Genomic DNA, 25,235 nt, shown 5'->3' on the forward strand with positions numbered 1-25,235 from the left:
TATGCGTTATATTTATTACATCACAGAGGTGCATACATAAATAGTTATCTACTATGTATTACCAGAGCAGCTTGTATGTAATAAATGTAGCAGCAACAACAACAACAACATCAACAGCATGACACAGCTGCTTAATAGCCGGTGTAGCATACACCCAGAGAGTGTTGCAGCGTCGTGATGTGGCAGTGAAGTGTTGCCTCATAGCTTGGTGGTGTTGTTATTACTATCATTTCGTTGTTATTACTACATACATATTTTATATAGCTTTATTTGTTGCTATGAGTAGTTATTGTTATTTTGGATTTTCATTATTAATCGCGTTGTGCCCGGTGTAGCTTTTTTTTTTTTATTTGACTTGCGTTTAGCTGCGTGCGCGCCAACTTGCAGATATGTTTCCTTTTTTCTTTTTACCTATCGAAATGTTGTTGCTCTTGTTGTATATTTTTTATGCATATTCATCTTCTCGTCTATGTTGCGTTCGCAAGGCATTTGCCGCTCATCATAAAACGCGATAAGCCAATGTACTTTTGCGTGTGCATGGGCGATCTTTTTTATATACACATGTAGTTACATACATACAAATATATTTTTTTTTTGCAATAACTTCTCCCTTATGTATCTATGCAGTTTTTATTGTTTCAATTTATAATTGCTAATAAAGTAGTTCCAATGAAATGGAAAATTGGATAGCTACTGTTGTGAAACTAAATTTCATTTTGGCCGCTATAAACGTAGTAAACGTATTGCAAATGTTTTATTGAGAAAAAAAAAACGAGTAATAAAATGTAATGCAGCTTTTAATTACCATTTAGCCTGCTTGTTATTGATATTTTCCTTGAGAGGCAATCAGTTGTACGATCACTGATTTACACTGAGCGAAGAATTTTTTAAAATGCATTTAGAGGATTTAAAGGTTATTCACAGAGACGTTTTAACAAAAAATATTTGCTTTCTAAATAAGTATCTTAAGGCCAAGAATTGTGTTTCGTTTGGGAAATTATATGTAGTATACATGAATTTGTGGTAAAAAAATTTAAGTGGCCAACAGTAAAAATATTAATAAGATAAAGCACATTTCCTTAAATCTGGCGAACGTAACGATTATAACTTTTATTAAAAAAAATTACTTTTAATTATTATTTACTGAATTTTATTTGCTAAAAAAGAATCGCAATTTTTTTAATTTTATTTGCTGGTCAAAAAAATAAAAATAATTTTTTTTTACTTTTAATTTTTGCTTAGAAAATAAAACTTAATTTTTGGTTTATTCTTTTTGCTTAAACTTACTGCCGGTTTCACAGCAATTTAAATGGAAAATGATATTTTATTTTCTGTAAATTTTCATAGAAGATTCAAAAAAATTAAAATTTTTTCAAGATGAAGCACATTCCCTTAATCCAGAGTTCGTAACGGTTTTAACTTAGAAAAAAATACTTTTTAATTATTATTGAATGAATTTTATTTGCCAGAAACGAATCGTAATTTTTTAAATTTTATTTATTGCTCAAAAAATAAAAGTATTTTTTTTTAGTTTTATTTTTTGCCTTGAAAATTAGTCAAATGTGTACGAATACGCGCCAAATAATTTAATTTTTTTTTTTTATTGTAGCTGGTTGTAAGTTGTAATAGAAACATGACATTAAATAGTTTTAATATTTTATGTCATGAGAAAAGAGGTTCATGAATTAGCAAATTACTTCCTATATAACAGTTGTTGACTTTTTTCGTATAGAGTTGCCTCTAGAAAACGAACTTCTCATTACCGGCATACTTTACTGCAGAAGGTTTTTCTACTTAACTGATTATCTTAAAATCATATATTAGATGTCTTTTTTATATTTTATTTTTATTTTTTTATTTTTTATTTATTTATTTTTTTTGTATGTAACTGCAACCGATTTCGATAATTCTTTTTTTATATGAGAATTTAAGTTGGTTTTGTTTTTTGCTTAAAAATTACTTGTTTCAAATTCTATTCAAGCGACTGCCTTTTGATTTCCCTATCGCGAGTCACATCAGTCACGTAAAGAGTATTTTTGTACTTATGCTAGAAAGTTTAATGGATTTTAGGATGAAGGTATACACTTATCAGCGATGTAAGCAAAGTGAAGTTTATAAAATGTGTGTAAACAAAAAAGTGAATTAATTAAAGAAAATGTGTATATAATAATTATTTCTACCTCTTATTTATTTTCAATTTTTTTTGCATTATTTAAATTTTTATGTCGCTTTCTCAGAACGGTTGACATTACTATTATATTTCTTTTCATACCAATTAAAAAAACTGTTCTGGTTTTGTTTCAATATTTTGTTTACTATTTTTCTTGCCATTTAATATCAAAACCTTCACATAGCACGTGGTGCAGTTACATACATATTTATATACATATGTATATTTACATACGTAGTATACATGCAGTGGCGCAAATATATGTAAATTGGGCTATTTTTCTTTTGTTTATTTAATGTTCATTATTATTACTTTTAAGTATAGCCCGAATTTCAAACTTTGTACAAAAAGTAGGACAATTCGAAAAAAATCCATCAAAATTTCTAGCTTTTTAACTAAATTTATTAAAACTGTTGTTAGGTTGCAGTTTTATAGCCCATTAAATTTAAGCACAACAAAGTGCAAGTTTGAGATAGCTAGTGCTCACCGTTGACTTTTGGAAATTTTTTTGTTGCAGGTGTTGCTCATTTTCTCAAAAAAAAAAAATAAAAATCGAACATATTTTGTATGGGAAAACATTTTTAAGGCCATCAATAAAAAAAAACAATTGCGAAAAATTTTCGTTTTTTTTTAAACACTTCAAACTTACACAACAAATTAATGGTCTACAAAACTTCATATCTAAAATGTTTTTTAAACTTTGAATAAAAAGTTTGAAGTTTTAATGAATATTTGTCGAAATTCGTGAAACTTTTTATAAATCTTATAAAAATTTTGAATTTTTTTTTACTTGGTTTTTGTTAGACAGTAAGCCATACTTTTATAAAAAAAATAATAAACATTAAAAGACCAAATAAAAATGGCAAAACTTGTTAAAATGTTGCGTGGCTGTTGCTTCTACACACATACTGCATATTTATTAGCAATGATATGCTTTTATTTGCGCTTGCGTTTTTCACGCGTGCTTATGTCGTGCCCACTCAGCGGATGTGTTAGAAGCACGTTCCAAACATATATTTAATTTTAATGTATTTGAACATAAATGCTTACAAGCAAATGTGCATATACAGTGAAACCGCGATATAACGAACTTTGCTAAAATAACTATTCTTTATAACAACACATTTGCTAAGTTCCATAAAAAACCTCGTTCTTGAGAAATTTTCCATACAAAGCTGTTCCATACATATAGGGTCCCGTTAGAAAAGGTCCCTAGAAAACAAACGACTCAAAAGCCTCTAGCCAAAGGTTTTGGTATTCTATAAATATATTTACAATGTATATAACGAAGTATTAGTCAAACTACTTCAACTTCGTTATATTGAGGTTTTACCGTACCACGAATGCAATACATATATACACATGATTTAGTCATGTACTTAAGCATTCACGCTCACATAAGTCTCTTGTAAGTAATTTATTATAATTATTTTGATTTTGCGATTAGACAACTTTTATTTTATTTTATAAGCATACAATTAACAACCAGTAGTAATTAAATGTTGTATGTTTTTATGATGGGTTAAAATTAGCTAAAAATTCAAAACGTTCGATGGGCATCGGACCACCTGCATTCGTCCAAGCTGGTCAAATGGTGAAAAAGTACCAAAGGGTTTGAGAAAGTTTGTTAGCATTTTTTTAAGACTATTTGAAGTTTTTTTTATTTATTTTTCAAATTTTCCCTTGTGATCGATATCAAATCAAAGAAAATACATACTGGAGTCACACAAATTTTATAAAATTCACAATAAAAATATTTTCAATAATCATCCCGTATCACTGATCAAAACCGCTCGACACACAGTGGTATCAAAATATTCCAGAGCCTTCATTTTTTACACGATTTCATTTATATTTTTTATCAAAGCTGTGAAAACTTTTAAGAGACCTACCGAGCCCGATCGTTGTTATTTTTTTGTTTATATACATTTTTTTAGCTCAGGGTGTAGAGAAAGTAGCAATTTTGAAGAAAATCTATTTTTGAGTTTCTGTTAATAAATGTTACATAATAAAAAAATAGTAGGGTTCCCCCACAGTAAAAAAATAATCAACAGAAAAATGTTAAATGTTGTAAAAAATATCCACGAAAATTAAATTTTTTATTGTTGAATTTTTAGAAAAATTACACAGTGCAACACTAATTTTAATGCGGCAAATGTTGAAGCCATTTTTGATAGACTTTTTCCTGCTGATTACAAATCCGTAAGTATAAAATTTCCATCAGCTCCAGATTTTGAGGATAATGAGGACAAAGTGTCAAAAAATCGTGTTTTTGCAATATTTGAGAAGCTCTAGCAAAAAAAATAAAATTATAGAACCTTCCTCTTTAATTAAATCTAAAACTTCCGACTACTGTCCCTAGAAAAGGATATAGATTGAGACACAGGAACTCATCACACGTTAACTCACCACCCATTTCCTACCACACCTTAACACTTTGACTCACCGCAACTAAACTAATCACACCCATTCTAACCTATACTCACCACACCATCACCTGAAAATGGGAGCCATTTCGGGATTTTAGAGATGTTCTGGATTATCGCGGCTAAATCAAGATTCCCAAGACCTTTTCGGGACTCTCGGGGCCATTTCAAGATTATAGCGATTATTTCGGAATTCCCGTTATATTTATCGATCCTGTTATCGATAAATCTACCGATTTTACAGTTCTTAGGTTTATCGATAAAAGTATCGATATTGTCATCGATGTAATTTTCGATATTGTCATTGATATATCTATCGATTTTGTTATTTATTGTTGTTATTGTTATGCGATATTGTCAATGATATATTTATTGATATTTTTATCGATGTGTATATATGTGTATATTGTTTGTGAATATTTATCGATATTTTTATCGGTATATACTATATCGATATTGTTATTTGTATATGTATTTGTCAATAATTTTATTGATATATTAATCGATATTGTTATTGATGTAATAATCGATATTGTTAATGATTTATTTATCGATATAAACCGATATTTTTATTGATATATGTGTCTATAGGTTTTGTTATCGCTATAATAATCGATATTGTTACTGACAGATCAATTTGTCGATACGCACGAGAAGAAAATTTTTTTGCGGCTGTCTATACATATTCCTCCAAACGATGCAAAACGTAATATAAATCTATTTTTACATAGTCGACTGCGTGTGTCTAGTCGTGAAGATTTTAGCAATCTTTCCCAAGTTGCAGCAATAGATCTTTAAGATATTGATTTTCTGCAGCAACAAGTACCTCATCAATAACTCATTTTATTTTTACAGATCCATCAACCATCTCCTCATCGACAACTACAACAGAAGCATCCTTACGCGCAGCTGAGACGACGCAACACGGTGACAGCGCTGCACCCAGTACTGCCATCACCAACAATAGTGCGCCTGCGCCACCATTAGCAATGCCAATAACAACAATAGAGCCAATTATTACAACTGAACCAACAACTACGCCCACAAGCGAGTACAGCAGCGAGCGACAGGCCAAAGAACATATTGCGCCGCATGATGCGGGCGTTGAGACGCATCAAACGATTACAACTACAACAACAAGTGCAACACCAGGCACAAAGGAAGACGTAATACTGCCGCATGTATTGGCCGAGCATGCGCAACACATTATCGAGGTGGACAAAGCAGAGCACAATCACAATCCGCCGCATATGCACTTAACACCCTACGACGCGGAGCACATACAGCATATACATGGACATCATGGACATGAGCACGAGCATGAGCACGATCACGCGCATGAGCACGATCACACGCATGAGCACGCCGACGATGTAGCGCACCTCGATCACATGCACGAGCACAATGGCCACGAAGAACACTCGACGGAGCATGTGATCTCCTCGACCGCAAATGACATTTTCGCTGAGAGCAAGGAACCAAGCAAACCACTCGATAGTCCTTTTTTGGAAGGCAATGCGCATGCGGAGGGTGTGAATGACACACATGGCGGGGAAAAAATTGTGCACACACCCGCTGAGGTGCTGATCAACCAGATCTCACATGAATTTGAAGAGGATGATAAAGATTTGAACAATTTTCGGCATCCGGCAACGCTGATTACTGCCAGCAATAGCGACGAATCGATGATGGCCGCCATGATGGCGGCAGCAATGAAGGAAAATGAAAGAGACGCAACAGCGGCGGGAGGTGAGCCAGCAGCGCGGCATGAAGAAGATCCCTACCACGCGCACATACTCTCCGAGCAACACGATCGTTTGGCCGAACAGGAAGATTTCAAACTGATCGCGGAGGACTTAAATAGTTCGACAGAGTCGCATTTAGAGACGACAACGCAGAAAGGCGGCGAAGTGGCAAAGAAAGTCGAAGCAAACGCAGAAGATAATTTGGCTGTTGTAGTACCAGCGATTGCAATGATCACTACAACAAATATAACAAATGAAGAACGTGGACGTGCAATGAATATAGTCGAAGTCGAGCAGCATAGAGCAAAAGAAGCGCTTGTTGTGACAACAACGCCGCCATCAAGCGCTGCTAAAGAACCAGTTGTGGTGCCGATCGTCGAAGGACAGTTACAGCACCAACACACTGACAATCATATGCACGTAGATGATCACACGACCACTGAAATTACAACCACAACAAAATCAGAAGTCAACAACAACAACAACAGCGAAGCGACACTTAAAAGCGACGAAGATTCGTCATCCACACCATACCCACAACATTTTTACTATCATGGCGAGGGTCGATCTGTGGGCGATAGCATATCGGCGGAGAATGACGATGTACCATTGAACTATCAATACCACAATTTTGTGACCACAGAACGCGACGGCAACAACAACAATAAAAGTGTTGTACATAAGAGCGGCGCTTTGTTGGATTTAAGCGATATTAACATGGATGAAGACGATCAAATGGATGTGACGCATAATACGCACGAACAAAAGCAACAACAAGAGCAACAACAACAGGAGAAGCAACTTGTAGAGCACAATCACAATAACCATAGTGCGAATGAAGGCGAAGAACAACAACTGAAGATTACCGAGGTTACGAAGGCAGCAGTGGGTGCGGCCGCAGCGGCTATGCTGCAAGACTGCACTGGCAGTGATGAGAAGATGTACAAGGTGAGTGCGTGTGTACTTAAAAATTTTTTGATATATGTGTGTGTGTGTGTGTGTGTGTGAAAAAATTCATATAGTGTGTGACATCATTATTTCGACTGCGAATGAGGTACCTTTTCGTGGGAAAAATACAGATATGCAAACCAAGCAAAAAAGGGATTTATTCAATGGAGTTAGGAAAACAAATTTTTAAACATAGCGTTTCGCATACATATTAGGTAATTATTTCTAAGAATCTTATTTATTCACAACTGGAAATTACTCAAAACATACACAGTATTTCGCTTGCCACTGTTGTTGATCGATTTGTGCCTTCGCTAATCAATACGCGGAGCTTCACTCCATTCGCTAAAGTTAAAAATTTTCATACACTAAATCGTTTCACGTAAAGAAACAAAACATAAATAAATAAATTCAGGTAAACAACTTGTCATTTTGCAATCGGCGCACGACTTCGAAAACCAGCTTTCAGCGACGCTTCATTTCACTTTCTTCACGTTCACCAAATTGAACATTGAGGTTTATTTTAACGATCGTTTGCTTGGGCTCCAAATAAATTGCGTAACATTTGAGTACACAAAAAGGCATACAAAAGAAAAATCGTGTCAGTGCTAAATTTTTTAATTTTTACTTTTTGCCATTAAAATATGCATAAGCATACATATGTACATAAATCAATCACTTGGAGTTACAGATGTACTGTTTATATAACCTAGTTTTTGGCCACTTACTTTTTTTTTGCCTGCACCAAGGCCACCTCATTTCGCAGGCTTACACTTATTCGTCCCTTGGACATGAAAATAAATAACGCGCAGGAAATTTTTATGAAACTTGTATTTCTTATTGCGCACATAAAATGTCTATTAGCTCAAATAAAGAAGTCGAAGAATAAAAAAAATACTTTTTTTACTTCAATGAATTTTTAGGAACTTGCTTTACACTTTTTAATTAAATTATTTGAATCAAGTTTTCTTTTTATTTTTAGATTTTGCATTAAAAAGATTTTTTTTATTTCATTTACGCAATTTTTAGGACCTTTTTTCTTCTTTAATTTAATTTTTTCTTTCTTTTATTTAAATTTCTGATTTTATTGTTTTAAAGAGAATACTTTTCTTAATTTTATTTACTTTAACTCTTTAGATTTTATTTTTTTAAAACAAAAAATATGAATATCTTAATTTCTTTTAATTTTTAAAATTTTTATTTATTTTCAATTTTGATTTTGCTTTCTTTAAATTTTTTAAGTTTAGTTTTATTGTTTTAAAAAGAAAAGTATAATTATTTGTTTTTTTTTTTTTGTAATTTAATTAATTTTTAAAAAACCTATTGCTAAAAGATAAAAGGAATAAGACCTCCTCTTTACCATATCGTTGAACTAGTCTTTCGAAAGACAGTAAAGAGCTTTCAAGTTAGTTGTTAGATTACCCTGTTAGTCTTTAGACCGGTGAAGGCCACCGCCTTTACCATGGCCAAAGCTCTTTTAAGCTTTCTAAACGTTTATTATAGGCCGGTGCAGAGTAAAAGCTCTCTCTGCCCATCGCTGCTTTAGGCGCCAAAGTCGGCACTGTCCCACCAGAGATGTCCCCCTTTCCACTTAAAAAGTATCTCAGCCGAAGAAAGTTTCGAATTTGTTTATCAGGCAAGTTGACCTAACGTAAGTAAAGATGTACATGCCATCCACGCGTGCGCAAATATGTACATACATATGTACCTAAGTGTATTTAAACCAACTTAAAAACTGCTTTAATGGCATTCCTGCGCAAATTTTACTGCGCTGCTACCACAAAGAAATGTATTTACCAAAGGTTCAAACCAATTCAACCTTGGTTGCTGCATTATGAAGACAGAGAAAATCAGCCGTTTAAGGCCAACACTCTAGCAGGGCCACGCCCATTAGCAGTCACTTAAACAGCTACTTAAATATGCAAAAGAGATTTCACATTGCGCCATCATCAATAGCAACAATTCGAAAAACAACGCTTGCAAGCAAGCTATTGACTTGCAGACGACTTGCCGTGTATGTATGTATCTAAGAGTATGTGGCAAATGGAATGCGGTACGCAGTAGCATGCGGCAGGCGACAGGTGGCAGGCGGCAGGCGGCAGACGGTTGGTGGCGGCATGTGGCGTATGCATGTCCACTACAACAACTATTGGCATGACATGCGTCACGACGAGCCGACTGAACGCTTCACTGCCGCCTTGTGCAGTGTGCAAACAACACGACAATAAATGAAAATATTTGCAGACCATATTGAAAAGTGAAAGTAAAATTCGATTTTTATTTTATGTTTGCGCGCTTCGCGTTTTTCACTTGTGTATGTACTCATATGTATGTAACCAAAAAAATGCATCAATGAAAGCAAAACAAACTGCAAAAAAACGGAGGCGGACAAACAAGTGAATAAGTATCTAGATATGCACGTAGCCTACATGTACATATGAGCACATGTGAATATGTATGTACGAGGGCAATTGAAAAAGTCAGGGAATTAAAATGCAACACTGCTCCCTTCAGCTGTCATCTGATAATAGACTACGATAAAATGTTGAGTATGCTGCGTCATATCGAGAAATTTATTTTTGATGCAGAAATGTATCTACATGTATGCTCTAGGAACATTTCTCAATCAGAAATAAAATTTTGAAAAAATGTCGATTATGTTTTTTTGGCAGGTAGGGCTCGATATAGTTTTTGTTTGATAGCAGAGAACCTCGTAAAATTTAACGAAATTGAAAAAAGTGAATTTCGTGTGCTGACCAGACATTATTTTACGTGTAAAAGACCATCTCCGAAATCAAGGAAAGACTTGATAAATACTATACTGCACCATCACTTTAAATGGTTAAGAAGTAGTTTACTGCGTTAAATATAAATAATCGGTCTGCACGATGGGTGCATTCACTCCACAAACAGCGTAACCGTGTGCCAACTTCAAACGAGTGTTGGACGCAATCCCAATGAATTATTGGGCCGTTTCGGAACAGTGGACGAAATATGGATCCACCACATCACACCTGAGACCAACGAACTATCAAAAGCGCGCACAAAATAAGGCCAAAGTGAGTCAGTAGGCCAATAATTAATGGGATACACGCGGTGTGGCCGGCTTACATCGATTACCTTGAAAAAGCCAAAACGACTGCCAGCGAATATTGTTGTTGTTGTTTGTTTAAATAGACTCGATGTTACTTTGAAGCAAAAATTACCACATTTAGCCGAGAAAAAATCCATCAATTTTGCTAAGAACTCCTACCCCGTCCACCATATTCATCAGTTTGAGCCCACAGCAACTATTTGCTGTTCCCAAACCCAAAGAAATGGCTTTGCAGTAAGAGATTTGGATCGAGTGAAGAGGACATCACTGAAACGAACGCTTATTTTGAGGACCTTGAAATCCCTATTATTTGGAACAAAAAATCTGGGTTCAATGCATCGAGCTAAAAGAAGAAAATGTTGACAAATAAAACGCTTTTTTTCCGAAAATAATATCTTTCATTCCAAAAGTCACTGACTTTTCAAATTACCCTCGTATAATCGCACACGTAACTGCAGGCGTATGTAAGCGCTTACAACTGACTGCGCTCTCACAAACCTGTGTTGACGGCAGGCATTCCGATAGCTAGGCAGCGTTTTAATGAGTACCGGCCGGCAACAAGTGTTCGCTCGCATGCACTCTATCCATTGCTGGTCAACCGCTAATTATGGGCGCGGAAGGTGCTGAGTACCATTTGGCCTGCAGCGTTGAATTACTTTGAACTATTTTACAATTGTAGTTATAGTAACAATTGGTGGAGAAGCAAAAATGGTTAATATGATAGCTGCGAGGTGGCGGCAACACTTTCAGTTATATAAAATCAAACAATGTTCAGTAAGAAAAGCTATGCAGTGGATTGTATGTAATTAAAATTATTTTTATTTCAAACACTGGTAAATAAAAGAGAATTTGAAAAAAATGTCCAATAGAAAGCCACAAATACGGTTAAGTTAAGGCTTAATAAGTGGGGCTGCCGATGCATGATATGCGCTGGATCTTGGTTCCCCTACCTGCCTTAAAAGTAGAACTAGTCTACTAAGAGAAATCCTGACCCAGACGGTATCATACCGTTACTGCTGCAGAAATTTCCGGAGCCTATGGTATTCTGGATATAATGGGTATAAGAAGACAGTATCAGCTTGTCTAATATCACACAAAGTTGGAGAAGAGTTAAAGTTGTCTTCATTCTTAAACCGGGAAGAAGTAGTCACGAGAAAGCTTAAGAATTCAGACTTATAAGTGTGCTAAAGGTGCCTTTACACGGGTCCATTTTCTAATAGATTTTTGTCGGTCAACTAAAATCAACCAATCGATGGCAATTCAACCGTAAAATGCAGCTTAAATGTATTGAAGATATTGTAATACTTGCACATAAGGTATTTTCTGAAAAATTCCAAATTTCGAAAGCTACACTCATACATATATCAAGATCATAACAAGTAGTGCACGTTGATGACTTTCCTCGACATGAATGGGGCCTTCAAAAACCTAACAATCGAAGCATTTACTCGATCCCTGCACTGCACTGGACGATATTCTACTGGATCTCAACAAAGGTGGAGTGGAGATAGTAGCGGATGCAGATGATGTAGGGGTGGCGATATCAAGTCTTTCCCCCTTTACGATTAGCGCAATCCTAGATGGAGTTTTGTTCGAGCTGCACAGCTGGGCCATAAAAAGTGGTGAGGTTGTCAACCCGAACAAAAGGGAACTAATGCTATTTACCAGCAAAACAAGATTAACAAAATTCAGGCTTCTTCTGTTTAATTGAACTAGTCTGACACTAGTCCACTGAGCTATAAAGGAGCGTATGCATAGACATTACGGGCACTGTGAGTACAACGTCAGGACCGAGCCTTAATGTTCTGTTGAATTTGCCGCCCCTGGATTTAGCGATTCAGGAGGAGGTAATGAAAACAATGTGTCGACTGCACTATTTTCGTCTGTGGCACGACGATGGGAGCTCTGGGCACAGAGATTTGTTCAGAACTGATAAACTGATACCTGGAGTCACCTTTCGTAGAAAGTACGTCGTTAGATTTCCTACAAGGAAACAATGGAGAGATCCAGATACTCTCTTGGGAAGCTCGGTGAAAACTTTCTATACCGACGGCTCAAAGACTTAAAACAGTACTAGAGCATCTGGACGGTAACTTCAGATGCTTTTTCGCTTTGGTAACGGCCTTTCAACCGGAAGTCTTTGCAATACTGAAAGTGGAAGACTGGATAATTGACGGAAGGTGACGCAGACATAAAATCAGGATCTACAGTGACAGCCTGGAAACCGCTCGCCCGCATCATCTCTTTACGAATCCAAAGTAGTAACAATGATATGCTCCCTCATACTCATCAAAAACGGAAGAGAAACCTTCAAATCTGTAAACCAGCGAGGAAGATACGGTCGCGCTATCACCTTGCCAAAGACATAGGAGCCTTCAAAGAGGTGGCGAAAAGATATTAACAAGATATTAATAAAGATATTAATTAAAGATTAACAGCCACGATAACGGCGCGTTGCTCCTTTGGCGAACATGCAGCCAAAATTGGGTCTTCCTCGGAAATTCTTCTTCCAAAATCGTATGGAGATCCCCAAAGGCTCCATTACTAACATAAATATATTCATCGACAAACCTAAGTAGTTTGACAAAACTGACGAATAATGAAAGCAGATAAAATCAAGGATGCCAGAGAAAGCGTATAAAAATGGTGCTCTCAGCGCTAATTGGGTCCTGGCCAAGTGGTCAGATAACGCTTCCACAAATCAAACCAGTAAAGTGAAGAGTAGATACTGGTTGAGTAACGGATTTGATTAAATATTGCCAGGGTGTACAGTGGTCTCTTGTGTCATATGACTGTGTCCGGTTATTGTTTTTTTAATGACATGTCTAACATCGGTTCTGCGACTAATTCACGTGTCGTCTTACCGATAATAACCGCGTATGTCCTTTCTCTAAAAACGTTTAAGGTTGTTTCACCTGTGCCTAGAATTAATCAATAGGCTGACCTTGCTAAAGCTTACTCAAGAATGTAGCGCTTCGAATTCCGCACGACTTCCTAAGCTACTAAGCCTTACTCGAGTATAAAAGATATTTGTCAAGTCTGAGAGACTTTCAGCGCATTAACTGAGCGTACTCCCCTGTAAGAAGTATACCACGCTGCGAACATCATTTATTCAGCTTACTGCAGATGGACACAGATCAAGTCCCTTCGTGTGACTTTGGGAAGGGCGAGAGGGTGTTTGGTGGACGATAACGATAGCCCGGGGTCGAATCATACTGTTATACCAAGGATGCGATCAATCAAATAGCCGAAGACTTCCCTGAAGGTTAGCTCAAACTTCTTGAAAAGCAACGCATCGCTTACCCACAATGAAATGGTTAGTGCAGGTAGCATTCTTGTGAATGGTGACAAAATCTATGACTAATCCTTTGGAAACTCCATCCCCAAAGTCTACAGAGCCGACGCGCCAAGCCTAGTTAGTTTAGCTTTTTCAGTACTAGTATTGTTGCACAATGCGGTCTCAATCACAAGTTCAACTCCAGTTCGTCACGGTTTATCGTCATTCTAAAGAAATAACTTTCGAAATCACAAATCTTTGTTAAATATATTTTAAAAATAATAATAATATTTTGGCGATTACCCTTTTTCTTTGTTTGGCCGAGCTTCTCCTCCTTTTTCTGGGGTCCGTCTTGGCTTTTTACCACAAATGGATTGACGTACAATTTTACACCTCCTCCGAACGGGGAGTGATTTTTATGAGAAGTTTTTTTCCAGGCAGAAATATACTCGAAGGTTTGCCATTGCCTGCCGAAGGGCGACCGTTGTTAGATAAAACTTTTTCCAATTTAGATGTTGCTCGAATCAGTGATCGAACCCGTCTCCAATAGGTATTTAGTACGGACTTCTAACTACTCAGACTCTGCGGCCACCAATTCCTCAGCTAAGATTTATTTTTTCGTGCCTTTGGTAGGGTGTTTAATTTTGGTCTTGGCGTTGTTCGATCTTGCCTATAATTTTTCGTTCTTTAGCCCTCTTGAGGTTGGTTCGGTAGGGATAGCTGAGCGAATTAAAAATTACTGGGAAGTTGGTGAACACAGTGGAATTGTACGTTTGATATTGTACACAAATTTCATCATCACTGCTGAGCTTACGGACATAAAAAGTGATTTATCGATCTCTCTTCCAAAATGCGTAAACTTTTTCGGTATACGCCAACGCTGAGGAACTGGTGCGATAGCAGATTAAAACTGGTATTAAGCTTTCTGTACAGTTCGTACATTTTGGAACAGTTATCAACCTCTTTCCTTTTTTGACCTAGGCCGTACAGGTATAGAGACCTCATAGTTATCTCTTTTGCTCTCATGGCCTTTTGGAGTCTGTTAAAGTTCGCTTTGACCAAAAAAAACATCGAGCTATGTATAGAAAAAACCGATTAACTGTTAACTGTGAGTTTATTGTACAAATCACATCTATCTATACTCCATTGGTGGATCATATGATCAACTCGTTTTGCAATCATGCCACCCAGACCGATGTATTTTCCGTCAGCCTCTTGCCACCATTGCGGAAACTTGCTTTCCATTTCGCAAATAATTACTTATTTTTTAAGTAAGTAATCGGGTAAATTGTTGATAATTAAATTGGCGCAGACCAGTTTACGCGTTGAGGCAATCGCGGAACCAACCGTCTGCAAACAACCTTCCAAAAAATGCAAAGAAAGTCATTTGGAAAAACGAAAAAAATTTAACAGAGAAAAGCCGCTCACATCAAAATGTTTTGATCAGATTTTCAGCAAAGCAAAGTGCCTTCACATTGCAACGCGAAATCCAGTTTGCAAATGGCAACGAGTGGTTTTAAAATAGCAATTGCAAAATTTAAAAAAAGCTTAAATTTAAAATAAAGTTTATTCATACAAAACAAAAATAAAAATTACACGAAAAGAGGTTACAACAAATTTTTGAAATTTATTTCCATAAAATAACAATAAAATATGAAGAAAGATATAAATAATAAAAATTGACGCTCCAATAGCTCCCGCTTGTTGCCATAAAAAATGTCCCAAAAACAAGGGGGCTTGCAAATAAAATAAAAAAAATAAAAAAACTCAAAACAACAAAACAATGCACAAATAATTGTGAATTTGCACCTGAATGAAAAAGTGAAGTGAAAAATGCAAAGCAACAGCAGAAAAAAAAAACAAAACAAAAAATTAATGCAAAATAAAAGAGTTGCAGCAAGCAAGCACGCCATGTTGCATATTTCATTTTTTTTTTTTGGTTAGGTGGTTTGTTTGCTTCGCCCGCTGTACAGTGGTGTCGCCCTTTACTTTTTTTGAAAAAATTATGAGTTGGCGTAAACTTAAGAAAAAACAAAATAAAAATGGGCGTAATCGGTTTATTTTAAAGCATAACTCCCATATAAATCTAACCTCAAAATCGTCTCAAATGATCACAATGAAAAAAGAAATCGATTAAGCGGTGACTATTTGTCCGTCTATGCGCACGATAACTCGAGTAAAATTCTGAAGACCTATTAAAAATTTGACTTGTTTCCCTCTCGTGAACCACTGTACGCCGCCGCGCTACATTTTCATAAAAGTCACTTGAAAAATGCGCGCAGCCGCCCTAATATGGTCGTCGCGAGTGGGTAAGTCAACAAGAAACAAACATTTGTATCGTTAACATACACACACACACACAAACACCGGCACAATTACTTTTGCCTTCGTATTTTGCCATGCCACGCAAAAGCAGCTGCAGCAGCCGTAATGGCCACACAACGGCAAAGTGGCTGTTGCTTTATGTGCAGCTGAAAAATGTTTGCTTACTTTGGCATTATCTGTCTGGTGGTTGCTCCACTTTGCCTAAATATATACTTATTGGTAAAAAAAAAAAAATTTTACTTTTGATACATCGGAACGTGTAAGTAGTGCACTGAAAGTGCAAAGCAGGTTAGGAAATTGGGTGGGAAAAGTTGAATTGAGCTTAAGGACTAAAAAATTGAAAAAGTCGTTTAAGGAAACTAGAAAGTAGCAAAATATATGAGATTTATTGTGAAACATCTCAAAAAAATTTGCAGGGAAGAGAGAAAGGAAGATGTTGACCTTTCAGGCCACGCCAAAATATATTGTGCTGACATTAATCGTTAATCCAAGCCAGCCAAAAATAGAAGACACTTAGCACTGTTGAAGTTCGCTATTATTCATTTTTTTTTTTTGCCATTCCAAGTACTTTAAACTGCTTTACCAATTTTCACGCTATTGATGAGTTACAGATACGACAGTAAGTGTTTTGTTCCGGTCGTTGCCTGACAGCTTGTGCACCCAGAGCCACTTCCCTCATGAAAAGAGCAGTTAGTCGAGTCACACGCTTTCTGTCCAGTTAAATACTAACTGAAGTCTATTATGGGCAATAGAAACCCCCAAATGTATGCTGGCCTTTCTGAATTTTAGGGGTGTCGATCTATGGTAAGCCCTCAATATTAAAATATCCAAGACTGAACCGTTCAGAGCCCGCTCGCCATTAACAGGGCAACTCGGGCAACTGCCTTTCAACTCACCACAGTCTCTCGTAAGATAATTGTCAATTTTGGCAACTGTCTTGAAAAATCTTTTCTGTCTGTTGAAAGACTAATTGAAAGCCCTGCTGACGGGGCGGCCTTAGCGTTTTTTGTGTTTTTTTTTGGCAATAAGTTTTGTAAAATTTAAATTTAAAATATATATATTTTTCTTAAAAAAAAATAAATTAAAAAAGAAAAAAAATAAACTATGTTTCTTAAATATGAATTAAATAATTATAATTTAAAATAAATATCTTTCTTTTATAAAAATCAAATCAAAAAATTAAAAGGAAGAAAAAATATATAATCCTAAAAACTAAATTAAATTAAATAAAAAACAATTTTCTGTTTAAAAAATGTTTACAAAGACTTAAAAAGGAAAAATTAATTAATTTCCTAATATAAATGAAAACAAAAAAAATATTCAAATGAATTATAAAAAACGAAAAATATAAATATGTTACTAAAAATTAAATGAAATTAAAAAACTATTTTTTAACGAAATCTAAAAATTATTAAAAAACAGAATTTAAAAGAAAATTAAAAATAATTACATAAAAACATATATAAGTTTCCAAAAACTAAATGGAATTAAAAACGTATATATTTACTTTTAAAGTAATGAATTCTAAAAGTTTAAAGACAATTAAATTTAACAAAAATAAAATTTTAAAAGGGGAAAATTAAGTTTCTAAACATTTAATGAAATAAAAAATTTTATGTATATTTTTGAACACAAAACTAAGAAATAATTAAATTAAAAATATGAAATAAGTTCCTAAATATTAGTTGAAATCAAAAAAAAATAATAATTTTCTTTTTAAAACAATAAAATCTACAATTTTATAGAAAATTAAATTAAAAAAAGAAAGATATCCAATAAGAAGTAAATGAAATTTAAAAAAAAAATCTTTTTAAAACAATAAAATTTAAAAATTAAAAAGAAATTTGTTTAAAAAATAAAAAGAAAGAAATAAAATACCTAAAATATGTTTCTAAAATTTAAATTAAATTAAAAAATAAATAGGTATTTCCAATCTGGCGTTACGTGACGCTCATATCATAAAATGTAAAAAAAAATAATTGAAAACGTCAAAAATTTAAAAAGGTTTTTCTAGATTTGCATAGAAATTAAATTCAGTTAAAAAAAAAATACAACTATTGGTGGTACCGATTTAAAAATACTAGTAAACTTACTGGTGTGACGTTACAAAAAAACAGAAGTGTATTTTGACTCCGATTACAAAAATGCAAAACTCTACGAATTGGGCAAGACTATTTGTATAAAAGTTATTGTAGTTATATGGGAAATGTTTAAAGTTAATTTTCCAAGTTATGAAATGTACAAATCTTTTCTGCTTTATGATTAAACAGCTGAATTAGCTGATGTGACGTTACCTGGCGTTACGTTACTAAAATTTCCATTGAAAAAGTTTTGTTAATATTGTTCTTGAAAGAATTTTTAACGGGAAGAAAACATGCATTTTATGTCGAACGTACTTTTCATTTTGACATAAGCGGCACCAGTGGTTCAATTTTTTTACAAATTTATGTCCTCGATGATGTCTAAAGCATCAGACTGGAAATTACTTTCCGAAGTTCTGTATGTCGCATCAACTTTTTTGAAGGGTAGCCGAAAAATGTTTTGCCCTTAAATTACTATTCATTTCCAAATATAAATAAATTTCATATTTTTTAATGTTCTTTGAGCGAATTTTTGAATAAGAAGCTTTTTTTTAATACGAGGAGGCTTTGAATGCATTGGCCGAAGTATGGTATAAATAATACTTTGACTTAGCTAAATTACCGGAAAATTATATTTACATACACAGCATAACTAAATAAATAGAGAAATAAAGAAATTTTTTGCAATTAAGCACACAAAATGCCATGCTGTCTCAATGACAATGGCAATAAAAAATCTGCAAAACATGTTGTACGCCACATCTAGCAATTAGGATTGGGCGATACTTGAAAGCTGAATTAGATAAAATTTTCAGCAGCGCGTGTTACTTTTTGGATAAACTAGTTTTTTTAAGTGCCTAAACTATTAAATAAATTTTTGCTAAAAATATTAATTTAATTGGTTTTTAAACTTGATTTGCAGTTCCTGTTAAACCACAAATATTTTTATAAAATAAACATAAAAATTTATGGTATGAGAGGAAAGTTAGAATTAACAATTGATATAATAAAAACTGGTTAAAGAGCTTGAGCGTTTTCTTTATATTTCTATGTACAAACAAGTTTCAATTAAACAAAAAACTAAAGACTTAAGCAACAAACTCGTATATTTCGTTTCACTTCTACTACCATTAAATACTGTTCAATGCATTTGTATAAAACACCTTTTATGGCATTTCCTTATTAGCCGAATGCAAACAAAGCAAATAATGCCAAACCCGCCCGAACAACCACAGGCGCATACATATTTCTTTTTTAGTTTTTTTTTTTTACAATATGCCGCATTTAAAGCTGCGTGCATGCATAATTGATTGGCAGAGAGTACATACTTAGTACATATAAGACACTCAGCAGTCGGATGACGTGTAGAGTATTTGAATCAACCCACATAACGGCTTTGTCTGCCTACCATGGTTTGAGCTGCTGCTGCTGCTGCTGTACGTTTTGTAATAAGTCATTGTGTGTTAATAAAATTGTTGGTTGCTGAGGCGATTGCGCAGCATTAATGTGATTTGTTGTTGAAATAGCGCAACTGTTAATGGAAATAAAAATAGCGAATGTAGTAGAAAAAGCGCTTAAATGTTAGAACGTCACTGTCAATTAGTAATCTCTGCTAAAGTTGTTTTTTTATTGAATAGGAAATTTTCTGATCTGTGAATGATGATTTGATATCTTTTGATTTGATGTCTAATGCACGTGCGTACATTTTTTGTATGCACATAAATGCATAAACGAGTATATTTTGATTAGTATAAGAATGAGTAGCTTCAAGGACGTCCGAAAGACATAAATAGTAGCGATGCAGCGTATTACCGAAAGCAAAGGATTTGAATAATGATATTGCATAACATTGGCCTTGTTATCGATGACTAAGGCGAAAAAGTTATATCGTTCATCAAAATCGATAAATATATCAATAATTTAATCGATATTGATAGATTCACCGCTTAATAAATCGAAGAATATAACGACAAAAAAAATATCTTTGAGGACGATACATTCAAAAATTTATCGACATATTTATCGAAACATAGAAAGCGTACTAATAAAACTATAAATCGATCAATGTCTTAATAAATATATCGATATCAAAATATATAAATAAGTCATGTATATCGATAAAATTGCTGTTAGTAAACCAGTGGCTATGAGTCCCTATTTATGAGCTTTTCAGTGCTCGATATCGATAAATACATCGATTAGAAAATCGATATTCATAACTAATTCGATTAATGTACGGTTAAAATATCAATAGTAATGACAAATATATAGGTGACGTTGTCGATAGCTGCACTTAAAATTCTTTCGACAAAACTATCGAAATAAACTAATATATATAAAGAAGTAACAATAAATGTTTTAATCGATAAATAAAGATAAACAAGTTATGTACATCAAAAACTGTCGTATTAATAAATTGGCATTCTGGCATCTGCACGTGCTGTAAATATCTATCGATAAGTTTAAAAAAAAATAGATGAATATAATTCGGGGAAAAGTAGCAGCGTTGAGGTTTTTATAAAAAAAAAAAACATATCGATAATAAAATCGATTTGGATAAAGAAACCGATTAATGTACGATTGGGCTATTTAAATCTATAACGATAAATACATCGGTAGCGACTCATTTATCCAAATAAATATACGTATCAAGCTACATTAATTAATATGCAAATCTAAAGATTGCTTAAATATGTCGATAACAATATCGATAAATCTGTTGTACTGATAACTTTTCCGTAACTAAATCATTAGTGATATCAATATTGATAAATCGAAAAAGTCTTGATAAATATCGAAATATATATCGGCAATGAAATCTATATTAATACATACATATACACAAGATTATAACGTTAAATATATCAGAGGCGATATTAGAGCCACAAAAAAATTTGTATGAACACATTTATCGAAATACAATAGACGGTATTATTAAATATTAAAATCGATGCAATTTCTAATAGAGAATCATTAATGATATATATATTGATATATCAAAAAATTACGACTTTTTCTAATGAAAAAATCTTTCTGAGGCAAGAAAATCTAAACATAAAAGATTAAAATAAAATACTCTTCCGCAATGTTGCGTTATTGCTTGATTATCGTATTTATTATATCAATTTGCAATATTAATTTTACGAAGAGTACTTACTGCGCCTTTCTAAACGCGGATATATTTGTTGCAAAAAAAAAATCGCAATGAAATATTCGTATTTTTCATGTCATGATCCAAATCCACTAAAATAAGAAAAAATTCCAGTTTTAATTATTCGCCAATTTCCTCAAATTTAAAAAATTTATGTTAACTAAATTGCGATTTCTCAAACTTCAGATGTCTCTCAATCACCTGATGGTTAACCTTCAGTTCAATCATATGCTGTATTTTTCTTATGATGCACACCAGCGTGAGCATTGCATAACATTGCAAACGAGCAATAAACGCACCTGCCAAAATGCAACCAGTTTTGAGCTAAACAAATTAAAATTGCAAAACCTCTGAACGAAGGTTAATCGGAAATAAATTTCTTGCTTTTTCTGAATAATACCAAAATAGCACGCAAGTGATACTACGAGTAAAATGAAAATGCTTCAGTGCGGAAGTTAATATGAGTAGTAAAAAAAACTTTATTACGCTCTAGAAGCCCATCAAATTTTTTTTTTATTACTCCCCCTTTTTTGTAGCCACCACAGAGCAAAGTGTTTTAGTAACCGGAAGATGCATACATACACGTTAGGGTGCTCATTAAAGATCAAATTAACGATTTTTTTCAGTATCATCCCCTCAATTGATAATACCACGATCACAGATATCACATATATATTTCTGTTCCGATTAGAGACGGTTAAGGCGTGTCGCACAAGGGGCATAGTTCAGATTCCTCTATAGAAACTCAAAAAATTAAAATTATTATTTTTTTTTTTTTTCACCTAATACCCAAAATCGATACTACCATAGTCGAAGATATCACATATTAATTTTGGTCCCGATTGCAGTCGGTTGAGACGTTTTCATAGGGTAATCTGAAGTTTGACCCTGTGCGACACGCCTTAACCGACTCCAATCGGAACCAAAATTTATATGTGATATCTTCGACTATAGTAACATCGAAGTACGGGTTGGGGCTTAGGAAATCTGATGTAAAAATTTGCTTACGACATTTAAGGACCACTAAATATTTTTATTCGAAAAACTTTGTTTCTCTTCAGAAGAAATATCCAATTGTTTACTATACAATTTTTTAATACTAACGATTTTTTATGGGTCCCCCATTGCATTTTTTTAATGTTTTTAGGGCTTCTATGCAAAATATTTAGCAATTGGAAATGGTTAAATAAACAATTGCGTATTTTTACTGGAAGTCTCTTGAGGAGAAACAAAGTTTTCCTATAGAAAAATATTGGTTTTCATGAATTCTATACCATTTCTATGGAAAATTGTTTTTCTCCCAATAAAATACATGGAAAACTTTAATCGCTTTGAAACGGAGCTATAATTTTATTTTATTATTAATATTTTTTTGTTTTTGACCACCCTAATATGCATCCGCCTTACTTCATTTACATACATACATAGGCGGTTGGCTTAGTTAATTTGACTATGTGCGAATAAGTATATTCTGAGACTTGGAACCCCACATTTTCTTCTATTTTAACTGAAATAAATTTACATAAGTACATTAGGGTGGGTCAATTTGTATGGGAGATTTCTTCGACTATGCGCATATAGCACAGAAGGATTCTTCTACGTGTAATTCTGAGCAAATTTTGCGCGGAAAATATGGCTCTAAAATCAATTTGGGGTTTGTCAAATGTCGAAAATAGGTTTCTTATCATTTTGCTGTAGTGTCGTAAAGAAGCGTTAAATTTTGTATAAAAACATGCCATAAGGGTTTTTTTGGTATGAGGAATGCACTTAGTTCTTTCTTAAAACTTTCACCAGATGTTGCAACGCTTTGAATTCTTTAGTTATAATATAATAAAATGAAATCAGAAAAAAGCTAATTTTTATCGAAAAAAATACAAAATAACAATCAAATAATATTGAGGAAACTTAAATGCAATTTTAACGATGAAATTATGATTTTTATTATAAAGATCATAACCGTTACGGTCTCTATAGCTTGATTACTTTGCTCCACTAAATCATTCTTTATGCGGTAGTTAAATAACAATTTAATAGAAAGCAATCGAACGATTTGTCTTCAGAGCAATGTAATTTCTTATAAGTCATAGATAGGTTTGCATGTACATATTTATGTATGTATGAACGTTGCAAGCCTTAGACAAGTTCATTTCAGCAAAGCGCTTAGGTATGTATATACTATATTTCAACCCATATTTATACATGTATGTATGTACGTTTGTTTCTTCGACTTATTTCCGCATTTGATTGCTCAATAATTTCACAGTTGGTAACTTGATTTATGTGAATGTTGTTAATTTCGCGCTCTTTATATCTATTCTGAGGCTGCTGTCGTCGTCACCTGTTTTATTAACCACTACTTTTCCTCTCCATTATTTCTTTACAGAATGGCGAAACAATGAATCGCGGCTGTGATGAACGTTGCACGTGTAATCGTGGCGAATGGATTTGTGTACCACGTTGCATGGGCAACACTTTCAAACTGGTTGGCGGTGCTCCGCATATGGATTTGGATGCGCAAGCGCATTGCCGACAAATGGCCGTCGATGAATGTTGCGCGACTATGGAATGCGGTCTGATGCACACAATTGGCTCCCCGGAAGGTGGTGTGAATGGTGAGTGTGTGGATATGAACAAATTTATTGAAGGGGTAATTGCACGTAGTAACTTTCATTGAAGATTTTTGTTGATAGCGAAAATTGAGCATTTTCGTAAAAGATGAATTAAAATACTCGTATCTGATCGTGAAGAGGATAAAGTCTGGGCGCTGATATTTTTCCTTTCTTGTGGTTTTTGGTATTGGAATGTACAAATTTAACGATGGTGTTTTTATATAACCGTCAGCACTTCGTAGGGTCTACTGGTTAAGTCCACCAACTGAGCTCTACACTTTTATCGCGGATCATGAATTAAAGGGAAATAGCTCAGTATAATTCAGGATAGCAAACTGATATTGCAAACTCAGGTCACAGTTTCCATGCTATAAGACTGAAAAAGAAGCGACGTTCGTACTGCGAACTTTGGATTGGAAATAGGGTGCTCCATTACACACATGCATAAATATGTACATGTAATATAACACTGTTCGAAAGTTACAATATTTTCCTGTTTTTCTTTGACTTCTCTTAGAACAAAAAAATATAAAATTTTAATATGTGAAAAAATCGCTAAAGATAACTCTTTTCTCATTGAAATAACCCTAAATCGGTCGAGAAATATACTAAACTGGAGACACTGTCCAGTTTCGATATTTGATTTGGAGTCTCTAATAAAACTTCTGGAGTTTTGATAGTTTTGAATTTCTTGAAGTTTTCCATTTGAAATAACTTGAGTGGAATTCCAAAATTTTCAAAACTTTCAAAACTTTGTGAATTTGAGAGATTTTAGTAAATCACAATAATTCAAAATAATGATGAATAGTAGATTTCTAGGAATTTTTTATTTTTAAAAATTTTTAGAATTGTAGGAATTCTAACAAATTTTTTCTAAGTAAAAGTGTCGAATATACAAAATTCATCAAACCAAATTAAAAGTTTTCGAATGTTTAAAACATTTTGATATTTCGTCGTTTTTGAAAATTTAAAAATTTTCGTAATTGTTGAAGATTCAAAAAATTTTTGGACGTAGATGTTTTCAACACTTTCAAAAAATTTAAAATTCTCCAACTTTGTTATATCAATACAAAATTTTGGAAAAGTTCAGAAAAGTGGAAAAATTTTGGAATTTTTTCAAAAATGTTAATATACTTTAGAATTCTAAGAATTTTCTATTTTTTATACACAAGTACCATAAACATAAGAATTTTTCCACAATTTGTGATGTTTCACATTTTTACATTTTAGGATGGATTTAAGAATAAATACAACATTTTGGAAAATATAAAAATTTCAAAAATCTCAATATTTTTCAAAATATTCTCATTTTACCAAAATTTCTAGAATCGCCCGGATATCAATAGTATTAAATGTATGTATGACAAAATAAATCTAACACGTCCGTTCTTTGTAATGTGCAAAATCGA

The 25,235-nt window shown here is 33.7% G+C and overlaps 1 protein-coding gene across 7 annotated transcripts in view; it reads left to right on the forward strand.

The window, feature by feature from the left end:
• Positions 1-23,906, forward strand: part of LOC118741765 — a 74,681-nt gene extending 50,775 nt beyond the window's left edge. For all 7 annotated transcript variants that reach the window (XM_036473738.1, XM_036473746.1, XM_036473758.1 and 4 more), the window contains 2 exons: positions 5,452-7,289; positions 23,601-23,906. In XM_036473738.1, the coding sequence (XP_036329631.1) occupies positions 5,452-7,289; positions 23,601-23,891 (2,129 nt within the window). In that variant the 3' untranslated portion in view covers positions 23,892-23,906. The remainder of the gene's footprint in view (positions 1-5,451; positions 7,290-23,600) is intronic.
• Positions 23,907-25,235: the final 1,329 nt, after the last annotated feature.

Source organism: Rhagoletis pomonella, unplaced genomic scaffold (genome assembly GCF_013731165.1).
Source record: "Rhagoletis pomonella isolate Grant_MI unplaced genomic scaffold, Rhpom_1.0 Rhpom_scaffold_00001, whole genome shotgun sequence".
Taxonomy (NCBI): Eukaryota; Metazoa; Arthropoda; class Insecta; order Diptera; family Tephritidae; genus Rhagoletis; species Rhagoletis pomonella.